Consider the following 23,159-nt stretch of genomic DNA (forward strand, 5'->3'; position numbering starts at 1 on the left):
ATCACCCTGAACACACCATCCCCACTGTCAAACATGGTGGTGGCAGCATCATGGTTTGGGCCTGCTTTTCTTCAGCAGGGACAGGGAAGACGGTTAAAATTGATGGGAAGATGGATGGAGCCAAATACAGGACCATTCTGGAAGAAAACCTGATGGAGTCTGCAAAAGACCTGAGACTGGGACGGAGATTTGTCTTCCAACAAGACAATGATCCAAAACATAAAGCAAAATCTACAATGGAATGGTTCAAAAATAAACATATCCAGGTGTTAGAATGGCCAAGTCAAAGTCCAGACCTGAATCCAATCGAGAATCTGTGGAAAGAACTGAAAACTGCTGTTCACAAATGCTCTCCATCCAACCTCACTGAGCTCGAGCTGTTTTGCAAGGAAAAATGGGAAATATTTTCAGTCTCTCGATGTGCAAAACTGATAGAGACATACCCCAAGCGACTTACAGCTGTAATCGCAGCAAAAGGTGGGGCTACAAAGTATTAACTTAAGGGGGCTGAATAATTTTGCACGCTTCATGATTGTGTCCCACTTGTTGTTGATTCTTCACAAAAAAATACAGTTTTATATCTTTATGTTTGAAGTCTGAAATGTGGCAAAAGGTCGCAAGGTTCAAGGGGGCCGAATACTTTCGCAAGGCACTGTATATCCATCCTGCCCTGCCTATCTAAGGTCTTCGAAAGCCAAGTCAACAAACAGGTTACTGACCATCTCGAATCCCACCGTACCTTCTCCGCTGTGCAATCTGGTTTCCGAGTCGGTCACGGGTGCACCTCAGCCACACTCAAGGTACTAAACGATATCATAACCGCCATCGATAAAAGACAGTACTGTGCAGCCGTCTTCATCGACCTTGCCAAGGCTTTCGACTCTGTCAATCACCATATTCTTATCGGCAGACTCAGTAGCCTCGGTTTTTCGGATGACTGCCTTGCCTGGTTCACCAATTACTTTGCAGACAGAGTTCAGTGTGTCAAATCGGAGGGCATGCTGTCCGGTCCTCTGGCAGTCTCTATGGGGGTGCCACAGGGTTCAATTCTCGGGCTGACTCTTTTCTCTGTATATATCAATGATGTTGCTCTTGCTGCGGGCGATTCCCTGATCCACCTCTACGCAGACGACACCATTCTATATACTTCTATATACTATACCGGCCCGTCCTTGGACACTGTGCTATCTAACCTCCAAACGAGCTTCAATGCCATACAACACTCCTTCCGTGGCCTCCAACTGCTCTTAAACGCCAGTAAAACCAAATGCATGCTTTTCAACCGATCGCTGCCTGCACCCGCATGCCGGACGAGCATCACCACCCTGGATGGTTCCGACCTTGAATATGTGGACACCTATAAGTACCTAGGTGTCTGGCTAGACTGTAAACTCTCCTTCCAGACTCATATCAAACATCTCCAATCGAAAATCAAATCAAGATTCGGCTTTCTATTCCGCAACAAAGCCTCCTTCACTCACGCCGCCAAACTTACCCTAGTAAAACTGACTATCCTACCGATCCTCGACTTCGGCGATGTCATCTACAAAATTGCCTCCAACACTCTACTCAGCAAACTGGATGCAGTTTATCACAGTGCCATCCGTTTTGTCACTAAAGCACCTTATACCACCCACCACTGCGACTTGTATGCTCTAGTCGGCTGGCCCTCGCTACATATTCGTCGCCAGACCCACTGGCTCCAGGTCATCTACAAGTCCATGCTAGGTAAAGCTCCGCCTTATCTCAGTTCACTGGTCACGATGGCAACACCCATCCGTAGCACGCGCTCCAGCAGGTGTGCGTGCATCCAGCACTGATCATCCCTAAAGCCAACACCTCATTTGGCCGCCTTTCGTTCCAGTACTCTGCTGCCTGTGACTGGAACGAATTGCAAAAATCCCTGAAGTTGGAGCCTTTTATCTCCCTCACCAACTTCAAACATGTGCTATCTGAGCAGCTAACCGATCGCTGCAGCTGTACATAGTCTATTGGTAAATAGCCCACCCATTTTCACCTACCTCATCCCCATACTGTTTTTATTTATTTACTTTTCTGCTCTTTTGCACACCAGTATCTCTACCTGTACATGACCATCTGATCATTTATCACTCCAGTGTTAATCTGCAAAATTGTAATTATTCGCCTACCTCCTCATGCCTTTTGCACACAATGTATATAGACTCCCCTTTTTTTTCTACAGTGTTATTGACTTGTTAATTGTTTACTCCATGTGTAACTCTGTGTTGTCTGTTCACACTGCTAAGCTTTATCTTGGCCAGGTCGCAGTTGCAAATGAGAACTTGTTCTCAACTAGCCTACCTGGTTAAATAAAGGTGAAATAAAATAAAATAAATAAAAACTCTGGCAGCGCCGGACAGGCGGGAGACTCCGGCTGCGCTGGAGAGGAGGAAGGCTCTAGCAGCACTGGACAGGCGAGACGCACTATAGGCCTGGTGCATGGTGCCGGCACTGGTGGTACTGGGCCGAGGACACGCACCTCAGGGCGAGTGCGGGGAGGAGGAACAGGGAGAACTGGGCTCTGGACACGCAAACTGGACACGCAAAGGAAGCCTGGTGCGGGGGGCTGCCACCGGAGGGCTGGTGCGTGTAGGTGGCACTGGATAGACCGGACCGTGCATGTGCACTGGAGCTCTTGAGCACCGAGCCTGCCCAACCTTACTTGGCTCAATGCCCACTCTAGCCCGGCCGATAAGAGGAGCTGGAATGTACCGCACCGGGCTATGCACCTGCACTGGAGACACCGTGCGCACCACAGCATAACACGGTGCCTGCCCGGTCTCTCTAGCCCCCCGGTAAGCACAGGAAGTTGGCTCAGGTCTCCTACCTGGCTTCGCCACACTTCCTGTGTGCCCCCCTCCAAGACATTTTTGGGGCTGCCTCTCGGGCTTCCTTGCCAGCCGTGTTCCCTCATATCGCCGGCTCCTCTCTCCGGCTGCCTCTGCTCTCCTAAGTGCCTCCACCTGTTCCCATGGAAGGCGATCCTTTCCTGCCAGGATCTCCTCCCATGTGTAGCAACCTTTGCTGTCCAATACATCGTCCCATGTCCTTTGCGCCGCTGTTGCTGTTGCCCGTTACCACGCCGCTTGGTCCTGTTGTGGTGGGTGATTCTGTAACGTTTTTCTTGAGTCGAAGGAGAGGCGGACCAAAACGCAGCGTGGTTATTATTCATGGTTCTTTAATAAAGAAACTATACATGAATAGACTAACAAAACAAGACGTGAAAAAACCAAAACAGCCCTATCTGGTGCAAACACAGAGACAGGAACAATCACCCACAAACCCCAACACCAAACAGGCTATCTAAATATGGTTCCCAATCAGAGACAATGACTAACACCTGCCTCTGATTGAGAACCATATCAGGCCAAACACAGAAACAGACAAACTAGACACACAACATAGAATGCCCACTCAGATAACACCCTGACCAAACAAAACATAGAAACATACAAAGCAAACTATGGTCAGGGTGTGACACAGTGCTTATTTAAATTATTTTAGAAAATATTATGTTACCATTGGTCTATTAAAATGAGAGTTAGGGTGATGTTCCCCTATCCCTTAATTATCCCGCATCCTGAATCTAGGTGTTTGACATGGGGAGGGGACCAGTAACTTTATGATCAAACTTTATCAATATAGAAGCAACAGTCATATTCATACTTTGGTCGTCATATTTTGATCTGGTTTCATACAAATATCATCCAATTTCATGAAAAACTTGATTTTGACTTTTTGTGACCTTTAAGTATTTTTGTGTGGCCTCACCGAAAGTGTGGGATATTTATACTTTATAAATGCTTTATAAATGTTGAGTGACCAGTGTAATTTCTCACTAAAAGATAGACATACCATTGGTAAACATTCCAGCAGTACCTGATGGTCTAAAAATAGCCTGCAACCTATACTTTGTAAAACAATAAGCACACAACACATGATGTTAAAGGAAATATATCAAACATTTTGGATGAGTTTCCTTTTGCGAGGGTGGAGACTTCCCAAACCGGAACTCCTAATTTTGAAGACATATGGACCTAGAATTGAATCATGCAGCTGGCTAAATTAGGCAATATTTTTGTTCTGGGTTAATGAAATTAAACTGCTCTAAGGAGTGACTGCTGCAATCCACACTTTCTTTTTGGTAAAAAAAAGTCACTGCCAAGAAATGCTTATTTTAGCATTTACGGACAATTTTTTTATTTTACTCAGCATAAGGTGTGTCTGAAGTTACACTATTCAGACCCCTTGACTTTTTCCACATTTTGTTACATTACAGCCTTATTCTAAGGGAGGGAGGGAGGGTAGTATATGGGGCTTTGGTGACAAAACGGATTGCACTGTTATAGACTGCATCCAATTTGTTGAGTAGGGTATTGGAGGCTATTTTGTAAATGACATTGGCAATTATGGATACATTTTACGTCATCAATCTACACACAATAACCCATAATGACAAAGCTAAAACAGTTGTTTCGAAAAAAAATTCAAATGTATCATGAATAAAAAACAGAAATACCTTATCTAAATAAGTATTCAGACCCTTTGCTATGATACTCGAAATTGAGCTCAGGTACATCCTATTTCCATTGATCATCCTTGAGATGTTTCTACAACTTCATTGGAGTCTACCTGTGGTAATTTCAATTGATTGGACATGATTTAGAAAGGCACACACTTCTCTATATAAGGTCCCACAGATGACAGTGCATGTCAGAGCAAAATCCAAGCCATGAGGTCGAAGGAATTGTCCGTAGAACTCCGAGACACTATTGTGTCAAGGCACAGATCTGGGGAAAGGTACCAAAGAATGTCTGCAGCATTGAAGGTCCCAAAGAATTTTCTTCAATTTTACTTCCTTTTCTCCCCAAATTTTGTGGTATCCAATTGTTAGTAGTTACTATCTTGTGTCATTGCTGCAACTCCCGTATGGGCTCGGGAGAGATGAAGGTCAAAAGCCATGAGTCCTCCGAAACACAACCCAACCCAACCAAGCCGCACTGCTTCTTTTAACAGAGCATGCATCCAACCTGGAAGCCAGCTGCACCAATGTGTTGGAGGAAACACTGTGTGCCTGGCGACCTGGTTAGCATGCGCTGTGCCCAGCCTGCCACAGGGGTCCCTATTGGCTAAGCCCTCCCTAACCCAGACAATGCTAGGCCAGTTGTGCGTTGCTCCACGGACCTCCTGGTGATGGCCGGTTATGACGGAGCCTGGGCGCGAACCCAGGGTCTCTGGTGGCACAGCTAGCGCTGCAATGCAGTACCCTAGATCACTGAGCCACTCGGGAGGCCTGCCTCTATCATTCTTAAACGGAATACATTTGGAACCACCAAGACTCTTCCTAGAGCTGGCTGGCCGCCCGGCCAAACTGAGCTATCTGGGGAGAAGGGCCTTGGTCAGGGAGGAGACCAAGAACCCAATGGTAACATGACAGAGTTCTAGAGTTCCCCTGTGGGAATGGGAGAACCTTCCAGAAGGACAACCATTTCTGCAGCACTCAACCAAACAAGATTCTCTGTTCTCATGAAACCAAGATTGAACTCTTTGGCCTGAATGCCAAGCGTCATGTCTGGAGGAAACCTGGCACCATCCCTACGTTGAAGCATGGTGGTGGCAGCATCATGCTGTGGGGATGTTTTTCAGCGGCAGGGACTGGGAGACTAGTCAGGATGGAGGCAAAGATGAACGGAGCAAAGTACAGAGTGATCCTTGATGAAAACCTTCTCTGGAGCACTCAGGACCTCAGATTGGGGTGAAGGTTAATGTTCCAATACAGCCAAGACAACGCAGGAGTGGCTTTGGGACAAGTCTCTGAATGTCCTTGAGTGGCCCAGCCAGAGCCAGGACTTAAAACACAATTGAACATCTCTGGAGAGACCTGAAAATAGCTGTGCAGCGACGCTCCTCATCCAACCTGACAGAGCTTGAGAGGAGAGGATCTGCAGAGAAGAATGGGAGAAACTCCCCAAATACAGGTGTGCCAAGCTTGTAGCGTCATACCCAATAAGACTCGACACTGTAATTGCTGCCAAAGGTGCTTCAACAAAGTACTGAGTAAAGGGTCTGAATACTTATGTACATGTGATATTTCGTTTTTTTATTTTTAGTATATTTGCAAACATTTCTGAACCTAGGTTTTGCCTTATCATTATGGGGTATTGTGTGTAGACTGATGAGTACATTTTTTTGGAATCCATTTTAGAATAAGGCTGTAACGTAACAAAATGTTCAAGGGGTCTGAATACTTTCCGAATGCACGTATATATTTTTTATGTATGTGCTTATTGTTTAATCATTTATATTTTTGAGACCTTATTAAAGAGCATCAGGTACTGCTGGAATGTCTACCAATGGCATGTCCATCTTTTTGCAAGAATTTACACTGATCACTCAAAACATTTATAAAGTATTTATAAATTATAAATTGCCCACACGTTCTATGGAGCCACACAAAAATACTTAACTAATGATTAGTAAATGGTTTATAAATACCTATATTAAGCATCTTATGAATGATCTGATGAATCGTTTCTAAATACTTGTATTTTTTTATAAAAGTGTAAATAACTTGGTTACATATACAAATGTGGGAGTAATGAGGAATAAAAATTAAGAAACGATTTACTAATCCATAAAAAAAAATGTATTATGTGGAGTGCTACCCAAACATTCATTAAATTCATTATCAATGGCTCCGTTCATTTTGTCTTCTCCCTCCCTCCCTCCCTCCCTCCCTCCCTCCCTCCCTCCCTCCCTCCCTCCCTCCCTCCCTCCCTCCCCCTCCCTCCCTCCCTCCCTCCCTCCCTCCCTCCCTCCCTCCCTCTAATTACAAAAAGCAGGAAGAACAGAAGAACAAAACTATAACTGCCATATTTGACCTGCAGCTCCGTTCTTACATTCACCACACAATCAACATCAGACAATCAGACGTGATACAAGGATAAGCCTTATATTGACGACAAGTCTTTTCTCCTGCCGGAGCCTTTGTGTTTAACTCCCAGAAGCTAATCTTCCTCTCACCACCCGTCTCAATATGCTATACACATCTCCCTAAGCTCCTTTGTCTTTGTCAACCTCTCTTCTTCTTCCCTCTCTCTCTGTTGTGGTTTATTTCAGTCACTTCCTGTATTTAACCAACCCTAGAGGGAGTCACACTCCTTTCAGAGGGAACCCTTTGACACATAACACCTACAGCCTTTCTACTGATTCCACTCAGTTAAAACCCTTCCAGTTCCCACATCATTCGAGGTACAGAGGGTGTTCAATTAAAACCCTTTCTGTTCTCCCACCATTAGAGGTAGAGGAGGTTCTGACTGAAGCTCCACTTCCTGTTCCCCCATCATTAGAGGTACAGAGGGTGTTCAATTAAAACCCTTTCTGTTCTCCCACCATTAGAGGTAGAGGGGGTTCTGACTGAAGCTCCACTTCCTGTTCCCCCATCATTAGAGGTACAGAAGGTGTTCTGACATCATTAGAGGTACAGAAGGTGTTCTGACTGAAGCTCCACTTCCTGTTCCCCCATCATTAGAGGTACAGAAGGTGTTCTGACTGAAGCTCCACTTCCTGTTCCCCCATCATTAGAGGTACAGAAGGTGTTCTGACTGAACTTCCTGCTCCACTTCCTGTTCCCCCCATCATTAGAGGTACAGAAGGTGTTCTGACTGAAGCTCCACTTCCTGTTCCCCCATCAGTAGAGGTACAGAAGGTGTTCTGACTGAAGCTCCACTTCCTGTTCCCCATCATTAGAGGTACAGAGGGTGTTCTGACTGAAGCTCCACTTCCTGTTCCCCCATCATTAGAGGTACAGAAGGTGTTCTGACTGAAGCTCCACTTCCTGTTCCCCCATCAGTAGAGGTACAGAAGGTGTTCTGACTGAAGCTCCACTTCCTGTTCCCCCATCATTAGAGGTACAGAGGGTGTTCTGACTGAAGCTCCACTTCCTGTTCCCCCATCATTAGAGGTACAGAAGGTTACTGAGCTCCACTTCCTGTTCCCCCATCATTAGAGGTACAGAAGGTGTTCTGACTGAAGCTCCACTTCCTGTTCCCCCATCATTAGAGGTACAGAAGGTGTTCTGACTGAAGCTCCACTTCCTGTTCCCCCATCATTAGAGGTACAGAAGGTGTTCTGACTGAAGCTCCACTTCCTGTTCCCCCATCATTAGAGGTACAGAAGGTGTTCTGACTGAAGCTCCACTTCCTGTTCCCCCATCATTAGAGGTACAGAACAGGGGTGTTCTGACTGAAGCTCCACTTCCTGTTCCCCCATCATTAGAGGTACAGAAGGTGTCTGACTGGAAGCTCCACTTCCTGTTCCCCCATCATTAGAGGTTCTGACTGAAGCTCCACTTCCTGTTCCCCCATCATTAGAGGTACAGAAGGTGTTCTGACTGAAGCTCCACTTCCTGTTCCCCCATCATTAGAGGTACAGAGGGTGTTCTGACTGAAGCTCCACTTCCTGTTCCCCCATCATTAGAGGTACAGAAGGTGTTCCGACTGAAGCTCCACTTCCTGTTCCCCCATCATTAGAGGTACAGAAGGTGTTCTGACTGAAGCTATAGACTGGAGTATATCTGCATCTATAATATGATCCTATTTCCTATATAAGCTAGTGCACTACTTTTGACCAGAGCCCTATATAGTAGTACACGATGTAGAGCCATGTAGAGGCACCTATGTGGTCCTGGTTGAAAGTATTGCACTATGTAGGGTCCAGAAGAGAGTATTTTTGGGGATTTGTCCTCTAAGTCCACTCCAGCCTCCCTCTCAAAGCAGCCACTCGCCTAATTACCTGTCAATCAACTGATAGCTGAGAGGCCATTTTAACAGACCATTAGGACAATGTCGGTCTGACTTCACTCAGTTAACTTCTATGTGAATCAACCTGTTTCATTGCATGTCTCTCTTATCAACCCCTTTAATAATCAAAATACTATCAAACTGTTGAAAGAGGAGAACGTCTCGACATTAAAGGAAGAGGTCTTTGTATTTTGTAATGGGGCTCCCAAGTGGCGCAGCGGACTAAAGCATCACAACAGTCCCTGTATCACATCTGGCCGTGATTGGGAGTCCCATAGGGCGATGCAAAATTAGCCCAACTTTGGCCCGGGTTTGGCCAAGAACACATAATTGTAAATAGGAATGTGTTCTTAACTGGCTTGCCTAGTTAAATAAAAAATAAAAAGGGTATTTAACATGTGTAATCATACAGCAGGGGGTAGAGTGCCTCTGTATCGTTCCACCTGTTTATGTATGCATCCCAAATAGCACCCTACTCCCTATGTAGTGCACTACCACTGATCAGGGCCTATAGGGCTCAAGGTCAAAAGTAGTGCACTGTATAGGGAAAGAGAAAGGGGTGCCATTCTTTAATACATGCAAAGGAGAATGTCCTTTACCTGTCTGATACGTCTACTCGATGAGGTGAGTTAAATGTACTCTTTTGGCAAACTCCAAGCGGGCTGTCACGCGCTTTTTACTCAGGAGTGGCTCCCGCCTGACCACTCGACCATAAAGGCCTGATTGGTGGAGTGCTGCAGAGATGGTTGTCCTTCTGGAAGGTTCTCCCATCTCCACAGAGGAACTCTGGAGCTCTGTCAGAGTGACCATTGGGTTCTTGGTCACCTCCCTGACCAAGGCCTTTCTCCCCTAATTGCTCAGTTTGGCTGGGCGGCTCTAGGAAGAGTCTTGGTGGTTCCAAACTTCTTCCATTTAAGAATGATGGAGGCCACTGTGTACTTGGGGACCTTCAATGCTGCAGACATTTTTTGGTACCCTTCCCCAGATCTGTGCCTCGACACAATCCTGTCTTGGAGCTCTATGGACAATTCCTTCGACCTCATGGCTTGGTTTTGCTTTGACATGCACTGTCAACTGTGGGATCTTATATCGACAGGTGTGCCTTTCCAAAATCATGTTGTTGCACTTCCACCTCTTTTTCCCCCATTTCGTGATATCCAATTGGTAGCTACAGTCTTGTCCCATCGCTGCAACTCCCCTATGGACTTGGGAGAGGCGAAGGTATAGAGCCATGCGTCCTCCAAAACACGACCCCGCCAAGCCGCACTGCTTTTTGACACACTGCTCGCTTAACCTGGAATCCACCCGCATCAATGTGTCAGAAGAAACACTTTCAGGCAGGTGATCGCAGTCAGCTTGCAGGTGCCCGGCTTGCCACAAGGAGTCGCTAAAGCGCGATGGGATGAGGAAATCCCGGCCCGCCAAACACAGCCTGGAATCAAACCCCTGGAATCAAACTGCAGTGCCTTAGACCGCTGTGCCACTCGGGAGGCCCATGTCCAATCAATTTCATTTAGCACATGTTGACTCCAACCAAGTTGAAGAAACATCTCCAGGATGATCAATGGAAACAGGATGCACCTGAGTATAATTTTGAGTCTCATAGCAAAGGGTCTGAATACTTACATAAATATTATTTATTTATTTTTTGCAAAAATTTCTTAACCCTGTTTTCGCTTTGTCATTATGGGGTATTGTGAGTAGCTTGATGAGCAAAAACAATAATTTAATCAATGTTAGAATAAGACTGTAACATAACAAAATATGGAAAATGGGAAGGGGTCTGAATACTTTCCGAATGCACCGTATACCATTGACTTACATTGGATTTCTGTCACAAATGACAAAACGTTTGCATTTGAAACAGTGGCCAGGTAAACCAAAGCATGGATTGCTGTCATACCTGGTCCATAGACTACTTACAGGGTAAGGAAACCAATATGTAATTTTGTCATTTGGGTGAACCGTCCCTTAAAAGGGTCAATCTCGGTGTCTGCATTCATACATTTCATATAGGACAATGGCCAGTGTTGGCCGACAATGGAGTCACTGTGTCATTGTGATTTATGTCCAGCTATAGTTGGACCTACCAGCAGCCTGTGTTTCTTACTGAATAGGCCTATGATTTGATTGTTGAGTGCCGAAAACTGTTCTGGGTTTTCATTAAGCTAAAAGACTGCCTCTTTATCTCTCCCCTCAAGAGGCTGAAGCACTGCCACAAGGCATTATATTTCAGCGCGAGCGAATGCAGTTGCTTGGAGGTATTTGGTCCGGAGCGCGCCTGCCTGTGCGCACTTCCCCACCGTGGTGTGTGAAAACACGTGGGCTGGGGCTCGGCAGGGAAACTCGTCTGAAGGCTGATATAAAGTCTAATATAAAGGCTGTAGATGACAATAATAAAACAGCCCCATAGCCTCAGCCTGATTATGGTGATATTTTGCATGTGTTAAATTCCTTTTGGACAGAATAGATACAACAGGATTGGGCGAATGACTTGAAAATGTTCATCCATAAACCTACTAACACGAAGTAATAAATAAAACATGAGCACATGTTCAATATAAGAAGGTTTAATTAAGAATAAGAATGTTTTGTCGACAGCACACTAAATCTTTCCATCAATTGGAGGAGTATTAGGCTATAGTGATTGGTACCAATAGCCTGTGTAAAACCTTTATCAATAGGCAGTACATTGTTTCGTTATGAAAAGGAGACGGAAATGTGACTGACCTGCATTGCACTGGTAGGAAAGTTTCCAGACGACTGTGAGCTGAATGACCAGTAGGCTAGGTGTGAATGTTCTGAAAGCGTCGTTCTAATTAGTCGTGAATACCTAAAGGAACCCACCGAACCCCTTATGGGCCATCATCGGGGACAAAAGTCTTGCGGAGTCTATGAGATATTTAGTTTTAAGCTATTGAAGGCAGCACCACTTTATCAAATGTTCATGTTGATCTTTTAGGCTACGCCTGAAATCAGTTTTCATGGGCACACAAATCCAAATTCATGTAACCTATGCGATTGCAAAATTGAATGCTTCTAACCGAAAGAGTCACCTGACATGTATGGTTCTTCAATATAGGCTAACAGCCCTAGCTACTTGTTGCGCATTTGGTATCCAGCTGTTTTCACAGTATGGTATATTTACATTTAAGGCCCCCAGTAAGCCACATCTCCAATAATTTCCCAGTGTGCCATGCATTTTCGATTGAATTGTAGAGTTACCACCCGTGACTGTTTTTTATTAGTGACAGAGACATGGTTGCTGAATTCGGTAATGTTCAGTTCTGCGGCCTTCATCAAGTGAGTTCATAGGCAAATATTAGAAGGCCAGTATCCAGGAGATACCTCTTCAATGTTGATGTTGAGACTGGTGCTTTGCAGGTACTATTTAATGAAGCTGCCAGTTGAGGACTTGTGAGGCATCTGTTTCTCAAACTAGACACTCTTAATGTACTTGTCATCTTGCTCAGTTGTGCACCAGGGCCTCCCACTCCTCTTTCTATTCTGGTTAGACAGTTTGCGCTGTTCTGTGAAGGGAGTAGTACACAGCGTTGTAAGAGATCTTCAGTTTCTTGGCAATTTCTCGCATGGAATAGCGTTCATTTCTCAGAACAAGAATAGACTGACGAGTTTCAGAAGAGCCTGTATTGAACCCACAAATGCTAATGCCCCAGACACCTAACTAGTCTAAAAGACAGTTTTATTGCTTTATTAATCAGAACAACAGTTTTTAGCTGTGCAAACATAATTGCAAAAGGGTTTTCTAATGATCAATTGCCTTTTAAAATGATAAACTTGGATTAGCTAACACAAGGTGCCATTGGAACACAGGAGGGATGTTTGCTGATAATGGGCTTCTGTACGTTTATGTAGATATTCCATAACAAAATCTGCCGTTTCCAGCTACAATAGTCATTTACAACATTAACAATGTCTACACTGTATTTCTGATCAATTTCATGTTATTTTAATGGACAAAAAAATGAGCTTTTCTTTCAAAAACAAGGACATTTCTAAGTGACCCAAAACTTGTAATATATACATTTATTTAACCAGGCAGGTCAGTTAAGAACAAATTCTTATTTTCAATGACGGCCTGGGAACAGTGGGTTAACTGCCTGTTCAGGGGCAGAATGACAGATTTGTACCTTGTCAGCTCTGGGGTTTGAACTCGCAACCTTCCGGTTACTAGTCCAACGCTCTAACCACTAGGCTACCCTGCTGCCCCACAGATATGTATATACATACATACAGTGGGGCAAAAAAGTATTTAATCAGCCACCAATTGTGCAAGTTCTCCCACCTAAAAAGATGAGAGAGGCCTGTAATTTTCATCATAGGAACACTTCAACTATGACAGACAAAATGAGGAGAAAAAATCCAGAAAATCACATTGTAGGTATATTTACATTTAAGGCCCCCAGTAAGCCACATCTCCAAATCTCCAATAATTTCCCAGTGTGCCATGTATTTTCGATTGAATTGTAGAGTTACCACCCGTGACTGTTTTTTTATTAGTGACAGAGACATGGTTGCTGAATTCGGTAATGTTCAGTTCTGCGGCCTTCATCAAGTGAGTTCATAGGCAAATATTATCATTCAAATTGAACCATTACATATATCATAAGGCCTTATAAAGTGGTCTGAAACTCACGGTTTTACAGGCCACATCAGGCCTGCAAGTAGGGTTGCAAAATGCAGGTACATTTCCCAGGTTTTCCAGAAATACTGGTTGGAAGATACATGGTGGAACAATTGGGAAAATTTGTGGAATAAATCACATTATTGTGGCTTGCAAAGTGATGTGTAATTCCTATTAGAATCTAGCCAGCATGAGTCTATCCATAATGACTGCCAGGGTTAAGAACAGCGGGAGGAAACTATCTAAGCAATTTAAACTACAATTTCAGTAATTTAAACAACCATTTTGGTAACAGGTGCAAAAATTACATGGATAAGTTTAGAAAACATTTCTCTTTGTGTAGAATAACATTTAATCAATGAATCACTTAATGTACATGCAAAAACACAGATAAAAGCAATTCCAAAACATGTACCTGCATTAAAGTATGCTGGGAAAAAAGTTGATTTGTTTTCATAACTTAAAACAATTTAGTTGGTGTGACTATCACATAAACAGTTTAAGTATCAGTGACTTTCATTGACTTTGAGTACAATTTACGAGAAGAATTTGAGTTAAAAAAATGCTTTGGGGTTTACAGTGTAAATAGGCCTAGTGATATTGTCTACCATCATCAGCTGATCTAGGACATATTTTTGTTAATGACAGTCAAGTAACAAACAGCTGTTGTGACAGAGCAGTTGATGTAGAAACAGCCAAAGGGTGGGAAAATGGTGTTCGGAAGAATGTCCAGAATATGTTGGAGTCTCGTTCGTTGCGCCAGTGAAGACAGTTGTGATCCACGGTGGATCCAATCCAATACCACTATGTTGATTATCTGCTTGATTTACAGCAGCGTCTAGAATATTTCATTAACAGAGAAAGCACCATGTCAATGGATGAACTGCATCATTGGTTAAGGACTTGTAACTAAGCATTTCACGGTATTATTCGGCGCATGTGACAAATAAAATTTAATTTGATTTAAGGTTTTCCTATGTTTTGGTTCCTGAGTGGTGCAGCGGTCTAAGGCACTGCATCTCAGCGCTAGATGCGTCACTAGAGACCCTGGTTAGATTCCAGGCTGTATCACAACTGGCCGTGATTGGGAGTCCCATAGGGCGGCGCGCAATTGGCCCAGCGTCGTTAGGGTTTGGCCCGTGATAGGCCGTCATTGCAAATAAGAATTTCTTAACTGATTTGCCTCGTAAAATAAAAATGTTTCTGTGCATCGGATTGGACACCAAGTGGGTAGGATATGGCGCAAACACCCAATGGTGTTTTGCATTCTATTATTCATTAGATTTAATGACAACAAATGAGTAGCCTAGTGGGCTTATGAACAAAAGGATTTGGTGAATTTCAATGATGTAAATAATGATAATGATGATGGTGAGAGCCCAGTAACAGATGGACTGATATCCCTTTAATCATATAGAGGCTATTGTTACTTTGTGTCTCACAATGTTTCCAAAGTATGAGAGGATGGCTAGAGGGTGGTCTGAAGTTGGATAATTGTTCAGCTTCTTCCTGCAATGCTTAGTTGATGTAAAACATATGTTGAATTTTCTGCATCTCTAAGCATACCTCTTGAGATGTCTGTATCCTCCTGACTGGTGGTTCTTTTAATTAAGAAATTAAATATGCTTCCTTGCAAATCTGGGTAAAAGATTGAAAGGAATATACATTTAGTAATTAAATACCTCTTATGGCTAGGAGGCAGTGTTTCGGAAGTTTGGATGAATGATGTCCCCAAAATAAACTGCCTGTTACTCATGTCCAGAAGCTAGGATATGCATATAATTGGTAGCATTGGATACAAAACACTCTGAAGTTTCTACAACTGTTCAAGTAATGTATGTGAGAATAAGAGAACTGATATGGCAGGCGAAAACCAGAGGAAAATCCACCCGGACAAAGTTGTTTTGAGGTCACAGTCCATTTCAATGTTTGTCAATGGGATATTCAAATAAATAGCTCCCAGATTGCAGTTCCTATGGCTTTCACTAGATGTCAACAGTCTTTAGACAGGGTTTCAGGCTTGTAGTTTGAAAAATGAGCGAGTTGTAATTTTTCCAAGGTGTCTCTCATTAGAAATGTAGTCTTGTTGCGCACGTGAATGAGGTGCACGCTCTTCGTTATTTATCTTCCCTATTGAATATGCTATTCTCCATCTTGAATTTGATTGTTTATTTAGATATTAGAGTACCTGAGCATTAACTAGAAACATCGTTTGACTTATTTGGGCGAACTTTACAGGTAACTTTTTGGATTAGTTTGTATGCATGTTGAACGAGTGGATTACTTACTGAATCAAGCGCGTCAACTAAACTGGCATTTTTGGGATATAAAGAAGGACTTTATCGAACAAAACAACCATTTGTTGTGTGGCTGGGACCCTTGGGATTGCAAACAGAGAAAGATCTTCCAAGGTAAGTGATTGATTTTATCGCTATTTGTTACTATTGTGACGCCTGAGCTGGTTTGGAAAAGTATTTTGGTGTGGGGCTCTGTCCTCAGATAATCGCATGGTATGCTTTCGCCGTAAAGCCTTTTTGAAATCTGATTAACAAGAAGTTAAGCTTTTAAATGATGCTGAACACTTGTATGTTCATGAATGTTTAATATTACAATTTTGTCATTTGAATTTGGCGCGCTCCAGCTTCACCGGATGTTGTCGATTTTGATCCGTGAGCTAAGAGTTAAATTTTAATGGATTTTTAAAATTATACCAACCTTGCTAATGTAGTTACACAAGCTAGCTACTCTAATTTTATTGGTAGTCTGAAACAACTTCTGGGTAGCTAGTTATGAGGTTGGGAGATGGGTTCCCAATCTGGGCTAGCTAAAGACAACTTCATAACATTGGTTGCTGGCTAGTAGCCTTACTGAGAAACAACAAAAAATTAAGGGTATCATGCCTTTGCTACAAAATATAACAGTTTGCCCATATGAAGATACTTATTTGATATCATAACCTAAAATAACAGACACATGATTTAATGAAAAGCAGCAAACAGTCAAAACAGTGTTTCACATTCTTTAGTAAAAGAAACAGAAACATGCAATAGGCTTCACAGTTTCCCCCACAAATAGGCCTACAGTGCATACGGGAAAGTATTCAGACCCCTTGACTTTTTCCACATTTTGTTACGTTACAGTCTTTTTCTAAAATAGATTACATATATTTTTTCCCTCATCAATCTACACATAATACAAAAATCTAAACTTGTGCAAATGTATTAAAAATAAATAACTGAAATACCTGATTTACAAAAGTATTCAGACCCTTTACTATGAGATTCAAAATGGAGCTGAGGTGCATCCTGTTTCCATTGATCCTCCTTGAGATGTTTCTTCAGCTTGATTTGAGTCCACCTGTGGTAAATTCAATTGATTGGGTATGATTTGGAAAAGTACACACCTGTCTATATAAGGTCCCACAATTGACAGTGAATGTCAGAGCAAAAACCAATCCATGAGGTCAAAGGAATCATCTGTAGAGCTCAGAGACAGGACTGTGTCAAGGCACAGATCTGGGGAAGGGTACCAAAACATGTCTGTAGCCTTGATGGTCCCAAAGAGCACAGTGGCCTCCATCATTCTGCCTAGAAGGCCAGTATCCAGGAGATACCTCTTCAATGTTGATGTTGAGACTGGTGCTTTGCAGGTACTATTTAATGAAGCTGCCAGTTGAGGACTTGTGAGGCATCTGTTTCTCAAACTAGACACTCTAATGTACTTGTCATCTTGCTCAGTTGTGCACCAGGGCCTCCCACTCCTCTTTCTATTCTGGTTAGACAGTTTGCGCTGTTCTGTGAAGGGAGTAGTACACAGCGTTGTAAGAGATCTTCAGTTTCTTGGCAATTTCTCGCATGGAATAGCGTTCATTTCTCAGAACAAGGATAGACTGACGAGTTTCAGAAGAGCCTGTATTGAACCCACAAATGCTAATGCCCCAGACACCTAACTAGTCTAAAAGACAGTTTTATTGCTTTATTAATCAGAACAACAGTTTTCAGCTGTGCAAACATAATTGCAAAAGGGTTTTCTAATGATCAATTAGCCTTTTAAAATGATAAACTTGGATTAGCTAACACAATGTGCCATTGGAACACAGGAGTGATGTTTGCTGATCATGGGCTTCTGTACGTTTATGTAGATATTCCATAAAAAAAATCTGCCGTTTCCAGCTACAATAGTCATTTACAACATTAACAATGTCTACACTGTATTTCTGATCAATTTGATGTTATTTGAATGGACAAAAAAATGAGCTTTTCTTTCAAAAACAAGGACATTTCTAAGTGACCCAAAATTTGTTATATATATATATTATTATTTTTTTACCTTTATTTAACCAGGCAAGTCAGTTAAGAACAAATTCTTATTTTCAATGACGGCCTGGGAACAGTGGGTTAACTGCCTGTTCAGTGGCAGACTGACAGATTTGTACCTTGTCAGCTCGGGGGTTTGAACTTGCAACCTTCCGGTTACTAGTTCAATGCTCTAACCACTAGGCTACCCTGCCGCCCCATGGATATGTATATACATACATACATACATACATACATACATACATACATACATACATACATACAGTGGGGCAAAAAAGTATTTAATCAGCCACCAATTGTGCAAGTTCTCCCACCTAAAAAGATGAGAGGCCTGTAATTTTCATCATAGGAACACTTCAACTATGACAGACAAAATGAGGAGAAAAAATCCAGAAAATCACATTGTATGATTTTTTTTTTAATGAATTTATTTGCAAATTATGGTGGAAAATCAGTATTTGGTCAATATCAAAAGTTTATCTCAATACTTTGTTATATACCCTTTGTTGGCAATGACAGAGGTCAAACGTTTTCTGTAAGTCTTCACAAGTTTTTCACACACTGTTGTTGGTATTTTGGCCCATTCCTCCATGCAGATTTCCTCTAGAGCAGTGGTGTTTTGGGGCTGTTGCTGGGCAACATGGACTTTCAACTCCCTCCAAAGATGTTCTATGGGGTTGAGATCTGGAGACTGGCTAGGCCACTCTAGGACCTTGAAATGCTTCTTACGAAGCCACTCCTTCATTGCCCGGGCGGTGTGTTTGGGATCATTGTCATGCTGAAAGACCCAACCACGTTTCACCTTGAATGCCGTTGCTGATAGAAGGAGGTTTTCACTCAAAATCTCACGATACATGGGCCCATTCATTCTTTCCTTTACACGGATCAGTCGTGATTGTCCCTTTGCAGAAAAACAGCCCCAAAGCATGATGTATCCACCCTCATGCTTCACAGTAGATATGGTGTTCTTTGGATGCAACTCAGCATTCTTTGTCCTCCAAACACGACGAGCTGAGTTTTTACCAAAAAGTTCTATTTTGGTTTCATCTGACCATATGACATTCTCCCAATCTTCTTCTGGATCATCCAAATGCTCTCTAGCAAACTTCAGACCTGGACAAGTACTGGCTTAAGCAGGGGGACACGTCTGGCACTGCAGGATTTGAGTCCCTGGCAGCGTAGTGTGTTACTGATGGTAGGCTTTATTACTTTGGTCCCAGCTCTCTGCAGGTCATTCACTAGGTCCCCCCGTGTGGTTCTGGGATTTTTGCTCACCGTTCTTGTGATCATTTTGACCCCACGGGGTGAGATCTTGCGTGGTGCCCCAGATCGAGGGAGATTATCTGTGGTCTTGTATGTCTTCCATTTCCTAATTATTGCTCCCACAGTTGATTTCTTCAAACCAAGCTGCTTACCTATTGCAGATTCAGTCTTCCCAGCCTGGTGCAGGTCTACAATGTTGTTTCTGGTGTCCTTTGACAGCTCTTTGGTCTTGGACATAGTGGAGTTTGAAGTGTGACTGTTTGAGGTTGTGGACAGGTGTCTTTTATACTGATAACAAGTTCAAACAGGTGCCATTAATACATGTAACGAGTGGAGGACAGAGGAGCCTCTTAAAGAAAAAGTCTGTGAGAGCCAGAAATCTTGCTTGTTTGTAGGTGACCAAATACTTATTTTCCACCATAATTTGCAAAAAATACATTAAAAATCCTACAATGTGATTTTCTGGATTTTCTTCCCTCATTTTGTCTGTCATTGTTGAAGTGTACCTATGATGAAAATTACAGGCCTCTCTCATCTTTTTCAGTGGGAGAACTTGCACAATTGGTGGCTGACTAAATACTTTTTTGCCCCACTGTACATATCTTATTTATTTTTCTTCTGAAAAACTGTTTTTACTTTGTCATCATGGAGTATTGTGTGTAGATTGATGTGGGGTAAAAACTATTGACTCCATTTTAGAATAAGGCTAAAACGTAACAAAATGTGGAAAGAGTCAAGGGGTCTGAATACTTTCCGAATGCACCGTTCAAGGAAACTCGATATAGCTCAATAACGTTGACTGAGCGGGGGTCTGTATGCAGTAAAGAACCTTCCACAAAACGTTTTGCTCGACAAAAAGTCACATAAGCTTCCCCCCATCCCTATTTCTCATCTTTATCAATGAGTCTTCAATGCCCTGGTTTACAGACTCACAGAGCCACACTTCTGTTGACTTCTCCCTGCTTGTTATTCTCTGACTGACAAATTCTCTCTCTCTCTCTGTCTCTCTCGCTCTCTCTCTCTCGCTCTGTCTCTCTCGCTGTCTCTCTCTCTCTCTTTCTCTCCTCTCCCCCTCTCTTTTTCCCCTCTCCCCTCCACTCTCTCCACCCGTGTCTCCTCTCCTGTGTCAGTGTACTAATCCAGTCTTTGATGCGTCTCCTCTCTTCTCTTTCCCCTCTCCTCTCCCCTCTCCCCTCCACTCTCTCCACCTGTGTCTACTCTCTATTTCCCCTCTGCCCTCCACTCCCCCCACTCTCTCCACCCGTGTCTCCTCTCCTCTGTGTCAGTGTATTAATCCAGTCTTTGATGCGTCTCCTCTCTTCTCTTTCCCCTCTCCCTTCCCCTCTCCTCTCCACTCTCTCCACCCGTGTTACCTCTCCTCTCTCTTTCCCCTCTCCCCTCCCCTCTCTCCTCCACCTGTGTCGCCTCTCCTCTCTCCCCTCCACTCTCTCCACCCGTGTCTCCTCCTCTCTCTTTCCCCTCTCCCCTCCACTCTCTCCACCCGTGTCTCCTCTCTCTTTCCCCTCTCCCCTCTCCCCTCTCCTCTCCCTTCCACTCTCTCCACCGTGTCTCCTCTCCTCTCTCTTTCCCCTCTCCTCCACTCTCTTCACCGTGTCTCCTCTCCTCTGTGTCAGTGTACTAATCCAGTCTTAGATGTTTCTCTCCTGCTTGTCTTTGCTCTGTCAGTTCTCTGAGTGTTTGAGTTAAGTCACAACACCCATCTAAGCCCGTAAACCTCCCATTTCAACAGAAAACAACCCCAGAGCTTTTCTCTCTCCCTCTCTCTACAAACAAAGGGAATGGGATTGACAATGTCTCTCTTTCATCTAAAACAAAATGATTTATCAGTATGCAGCACCATACAGAAGAGACATTCTCTGCTGTATGTCTGTATGAGCCATCACATGTATTACTGCTGTGTGTGTGTGTGTGTGTGTGTGTGTGTGTGTGTGTGTGTGTTTGTGGCTCACACTGTGATAGATCCTTCAATCTTTATAAACATCAGTACATCAGTACATCAGTACAACAGTACATGAGTACACCAGTACATAAGTACACCAGTACATGAGTACATCAGTACATGAGTACATCAGTACATGAGTACATCAGTACATGAGTACATCAGTACAACAGTACATGAGTACAACAGTACATTTTTATTCCGGACAAGCTGAACACCTTTTTCGTCCTCTTTGAGGATCACACAGTGGCAGCGACGCGGCCTGCTACCAAGGACTGTGGCCTCTCCTACTCCTTGGCCGATGTGAGTAAGACATTTAAAAGTGTTAACCCTCGTTGCAGGACCAGACCGTATCCCCAGCCGCGTCCTCAGAGCAGAGCAGCTGGTTGGAGTGTTTACAGACATATTCAATCTCTCCCTATCCCAGTCTGCTTTCCCCACTTGCGTCAAGATGTCCACCATTGTTCAAATCAAATCAAATGTCATTGGTCACATACACATACAGTATTTAGCAGATGTTATTGCGGGTGTAGCGAAATACTCATGTTCCTAGCCCCAACAGTGCAGCAATATCTAAAAACGATTCACAACAATAAACACAAATCTAAAAGGTAAAAGAATGGAATTAAGAAATATATAAATATTTGATAACCATCCGAGCCCCGGCCTGTTCACCCCGCTTAGGCGAGGTCAGTACAGGTGCACAATTCCTTTGACCTCATGGCTTGGTTTTTGCTCTAAGATGCACTGTCAACTGTTAGACCTTATATAGACAGGTGCCTTTCATAATCATGTCCAATCAGTTGAATTTACCCCAGGTGGACTCCATTTCGAGTCTCATGGCAAAGGGTCTGAATACTTATGTAAATAAGGTATTTCTGTTTTTTATTTTAATAAATTGCCAACACACGCAGTACCAAACATACACACACACAAGCATGCACACACACACACACACACACACACACACACACTGACCTCCTAGCTCCTCCGTGGAGATACTGGTGAGTTGGAAGGTTTCGCTCCCTTCAGACAGAGTCCGGCTCAGGAGACTTCCAGTGTAGAGCAGAGTAGACCTGACGTGGTGGAACGGCATCTTCTCTCTGCAAAAAACACACGTATAGTTTGAATGCTGAGGGTCTGTGTGCAAAAATACGTTTGTGAAGGAGAGTGTACATCCCTCATCTTTCTCTCCCTCCTCCCCTCTAATTCTCACCTCTTCCTCTTGCTCCCTCTCTCCCTGCCTACTCGTCCGCATCTCCCTTCCTCCTCCCGTTCCCTCCACTCCTAACCCTTCCTCCTTCCCTTCCCTCCACTCATCTCCTTCCTCCTTCCCTCCACTCATCTCCTCTTCCTCCTTCCCTCCACTCATCTCCCTTCCCTTCCTTCCCTTCCCTCCACTCATCTCCCTTCCACTCATCTCCCTTCCTCCTCCCCTTCCCTTCACTCATCTCCTCCTTCCCTCCACTCATCTCCTCCTTCCCTCCACTCATCTCCTCCTTCCCTCCCTCTCCCTCAGTTTCGGTCTCAGTCACCTGGCCCAGAGAGATAAAAACCTGAATAAAGTCCTGTCACTCTCCATCACTTAATCTAATCTCTCCCTCCCTCCCTCCCTCCCCCTCCCAAACCTCCCTCCCAAACCTCCCTCCCTCCCTCCCTCCCAAACCTCCCTCCCTCCCTCTCTCTCTCCCTCCATCATTTATTCTAACTCTCCTGTCAATGTGTCTGACTTGTTCCTATCCCTCCAGTCCATTTCCACAGAGACAGAGTGGCTCACTGAGCGACCGACCGACCCTCCCTCCCTCCCTCCCTCCCTCCCTCCCTCCCCTCCCTCCCACAGAGAGAGTGGCTCACTGAGCAACCGACCCTCCCTCCCTCCCTCCCTCCCACAGAGAGAGTGGCTCACTGAGCAACCGACCCTCCCTCCCTCCCTCCCTCCCACAGAGAGAGTGGCTCACTGAGCAACCGACCCTCCCTCCCTCCCAGAGAGAGTCCCTCCCTCCCTCCCACAGAGACAGAGTGGCTCACTGAGCAACCGACCCTCCCTCCCTCCCTCCCTCCCACAGAGAGAGTGGCTCACTGAGCGACCGACCGTCCCTCCCTCCCTCCCTCAGAGAGAGTGGCTCACTGAGCAACCGACCCTCCCTCCCCCT

General features: G+C 44.0%; 1 protein-coding gene across 1 annotated transcript in view; it reads right to left on the reverse strand.

Annotated features, from left to right (window-relative positions):
- LOC135543854 (calcium-binding protein 8-like) overlaps window positions 1-23,159 on the reverse strand; it is a 73,707-nt gene that overhangs the window by 43,032 nt on the left and 7,516 nt on the right. Inside the window, exon 2 of the mRNA XM_064971177.1 lies at window positions 21,985-22,109. Coding sequence (XP_064827249.1) covers window positions 21,985-22,102 — 118 coding nt within the window. The 5' untranslated portion in view covers window positions 22,103-22,109. The remainder of the gene's footprint in view (window positions 1-21,984; window positions 22,110-23,159) is intronic.

Source organism: Oncorhynchus masou, chromosome 8 (assembly GCF_036934945.1).
Source record: "Oncorhynchus masou masou isolate Uvic2021 chromosome 8, UVic_Omas_1.1, whole genome shotgun sequence".
NCBI classification, from domain to species: domain Eukaryota; kingdom Metazoa; phylum Chordata; class Actinopteri; order Salmoniformes; family Salmonidae; genus Oncorhynchus; species Oncorhynchus masou.